This window comes from Chaetura pelagica, unplaced genomic scaffold (assembly GCF_000747805.2).
Source record: "Chaetura pelagica isolate M959 unplaced genomic scaffold, ChaPel_1.0 scaffold356, whole genome shotgun sequence".
In the NCBI taxonomy this organism is placed as follows: domain Eukaryota; kingdom Metazoa; phylum Chordata; class Aves; order Apodiformes; family Apodidae; genus Chaetura; species Chaetura pelagica.
The window spans coordinates 6,698,853-6,701,788 of record NW_009953964.1 but is presented as its reverse complement, the minus strand read 5'-3'; the positions used below and the strand labels follow the sequence as shown (position 1 = coordinate 6,701,788).

The 2,936-nt window shown below is 60.5% G+C and overlaps 1 protein-coding gene across 1 annotated transcript in view; it reads left to right on the top strand.

Moving 5' to 3' along the window:
• Positions 1–264: 264 nt before the first annotated feature.
• PDLIM7 (PDZ and LIM domain 7 (enigma)) overlaps positions 265–2,936 on the top strand; it is a 16,483-nt gene continuing 13,811 nt past the window's right edge. The window contains exon 1 of the mRNA XM_010002092.1: positions 265–360. Coding sequence (XP_010000394.1) covers positions 265–360 — 96 coding nt within the window. The remainder of the gene's footprint in view (positions 361–2,936) is intronic.

Genomic DNA, 2,936 nt, shown 5'->3' with positions numbered 1-2,936 from the left:
GGGTGTTAGTGTGGCTGTGCCTGTCGCTCTGGTGCTAGTCAATGTTAGCTTGGGCCCCTTGGCTCCGATGCTGCTGGAGGAGATGCTGATAGATTTGGGGTGCGTCTCTAACCGCAGTGTAGGATGGTCAGGGTGGAGTTACTGCTAAAAATGTGACCTGTCTCTTCCTGCTGGAAGCTGGTCCTCCTCCTTGTCTGCTTTCCCGTTGTTCCCATGAACCCTAATGCCAGGATCACACCTTCTTCACTTGCAGAGATGGGTGATATGGAGTCCTACAAGGTGATGCTGAACGGGCCAGCGCCCTGGGGCTTCAGGCTGCAGGGAGGGAAGGATTTCAGCATGCCACTCTCCATCTCCAGGGTAAGAGAAGCCAAGACCTGTGACACCCATCTTTCCCCTGCCTCTGTGGGTGGGAGCCATGATGGCTGCATCCAGGTGGCTGAGGCAGAGCTGTATGGGGGATGTGGATGACCCAAGGCCCTGGGAGCACTGCATCCTGCCCTGCCTGGCTCTGTGTAGCCTCCTTGGAACCTTATCAGCTGTGGTCTGGCAGGGGGGTGTTCCGGGCAGAGAACCTCAGATGAGAAATGCTTTAGAGTCTCTGCAGAGTCATTCTGGCTGCTGGGGGGCGGGGGGCAGGGGAGGCCCCTTCCGGATTGTACCCACTGCAGGGGGAGGGGAGCCCCTCTCATGTTCTCCAAGCCGCAAGGCTGGCTTCCCGGTCTGCACCACAACACTGGGCTCAGCATCCTGGGACACAGCTTGTGCCCTTCCTCCCTCCCTCCCTCCTACTGCACGGCTCCCAGCACAGTACCTAAGCTGGCTCTGGGATGAACAGGGAGGGGAGGAAGCCTGTGCTGCTCCCTGCCCTGGGATGTGGTTCCCTCTACAAAACCAGCCCGTTTCTCCAGCATGAGCAAGAGCCGTTGTGCTGCCGGCTGCTTGTGGCTGAGGTGCCTGGGGCAAGCTGCTCCCCATGTGATAGGCTGGCCCTTGGGTCTGTGCACGTCCCTGGGCAGCCCAGTCCCCTGGGTGAGTGCTGGCCACAGCTTTGGCCACGCAATTGCCTTATAAGCCTTGGAATGTGACTGCATTGCCTGTGCTGCTGACGCTGGGATGGCTGGCACACAGACTGCTTCTCGAAGGACAGCTTTGCTCCTGGTGCTGTGTGGGGCCTGACCCCGGCACCATGTGCCTGTCTCAAAGGGGTGCAGGTCTCTGCAGCACCCCAGCACGGACTACAGATCCCAAGAGCACTGTGTAAAGTTCGAATTGCCAGTACCACTGTCCTGGAGCCTGCATATCTCTGCTGGGTATGGAGAGACGGCTTCAGCAAGTTGATTCTCTAAAAAATGTTTCTCTTGGCTGTGAGCCAGCGCCTAACAAAGGGTCTGGTCGGATGGAGGAACCTCCCAGGGCAGGGGCCTCATGAAGCCACGGCCCTGCTGTGCACACAGGCCAGTGCTGCCCTCAGGGCTTGGACATCCTGCCATCCTGGGCAGGGCAGGCAGGAGCAGTGAGGACATTCCCAGGGGATGTAGGCAGCTCTGGGGGGGCTCTTTGACAAGGCTGAGCTGCATAATGGGGCAGTGAGTCCTGTTTGATGGGAAGAGGTGCTCTCTGCACCCTGGAGGCATCTGCAGCCCTAGAACTCCTGCCCTGCTGTCCTTGGCCACGGTTTCCCTCGAGCAAGGGTGCTTCCAGCAGGGCAGGCTGTCCTGCCTGGCCTGGGGCTGCCGGAGTGGGCTGAAAGGAGGTGTCCTGCCTGGCATTAGGGGCTGCAGCATGGTCCTGCTCTTTGGAGCCGAGGAGCATGAGGGGAAGCATCACTGGCACATGCTTTGGCTCTCGGCTGCGTCCATCACTGTGGCGCTACTGAGTGAGCTGCAAGGCTGCTTCATCTTGGTGATCACACAACAGAGATGCCACCTGTCACGGCATGGGGCTCTGCTGGGGTCCTGACATCTAAAAGGCTGTGGTCCTGAGCTGCTTGCAGTGCAGTCAGGGTAAGGGCTCATGTGTGGGGAGCTGTGGGCTGTGTGGCATATCACAGTATCTGCCAGCTGGGTAAGAGAGACCCTCAGTGCCGCAGGTGGGAAGGCACTGGGGGATGCTGCCTGGGCCCTTGTGCAGGCACTTGATTCCCCTCCATGCTGGGTGAGACTCTGCCCAGGGTGCCTAGGCCCTGGATGGTGGTGTCTGGTGGGCATCTGGCTGGGTGCAGTGATGGAGACACAGGGAACAAAGGTTCTGGCTGGGTGGAGAGGGTAGGAAGGAAGCCCTGGTTAGCAGGGCCGTGGGGGAAGCCAGAGGGCTGGCACTGCCGTGGCTCCCGGCTAAGTTGGCACCTGCAGAAGGGATTTCCTGGCGTGCGGGCACGGAGGGGGACAGGGAGCAGGAGGTGCTGGCTGGGCTGGGTGGGGCTGGGTGACGCAGCCTGCTGAGCTCTCCCCTTCCCGGGCAGCCGTGTGAAAACCTCTCCCAGCTCCTGCCTCCAAGCCCGTGCAGCTGCCCCGCACCTCCCCCAGCCCTCCAGGGCAGCAAGCCGGGGCTTGCAGCAGCATGGCCAGGAGCTGGTCAGCACCACCTGCCTTCCAAGGCACCTTCCTGTGCTGGGCAGGAGAAGTGGGCACTGGAGGGGGTAGCTGTGTCTGACCAAGGATGGCAGTGGGATGCAGGTGGAGCTTGGCCACATCTAGCCTGGATATGGAGCTTGACCTGACATGGAGGGCAAGTGCTGGCACAGGGAAGGACAGTGTGGCTCTGGGGCAAGCCAGGCCCTGTGCATGGGCAAGGAGGAACTGGGGCTCTGCAGCAGGGATTTTTCAGCCCTCTGAAGGCGTTGGGAATCTGGCTCGCTCCTTTTATGTTCATGTCGAACAAGACTTGAGGAAATACTTGGTCTGGGTCCAAGCGCCTGGAGTTCTTCCGTGCTG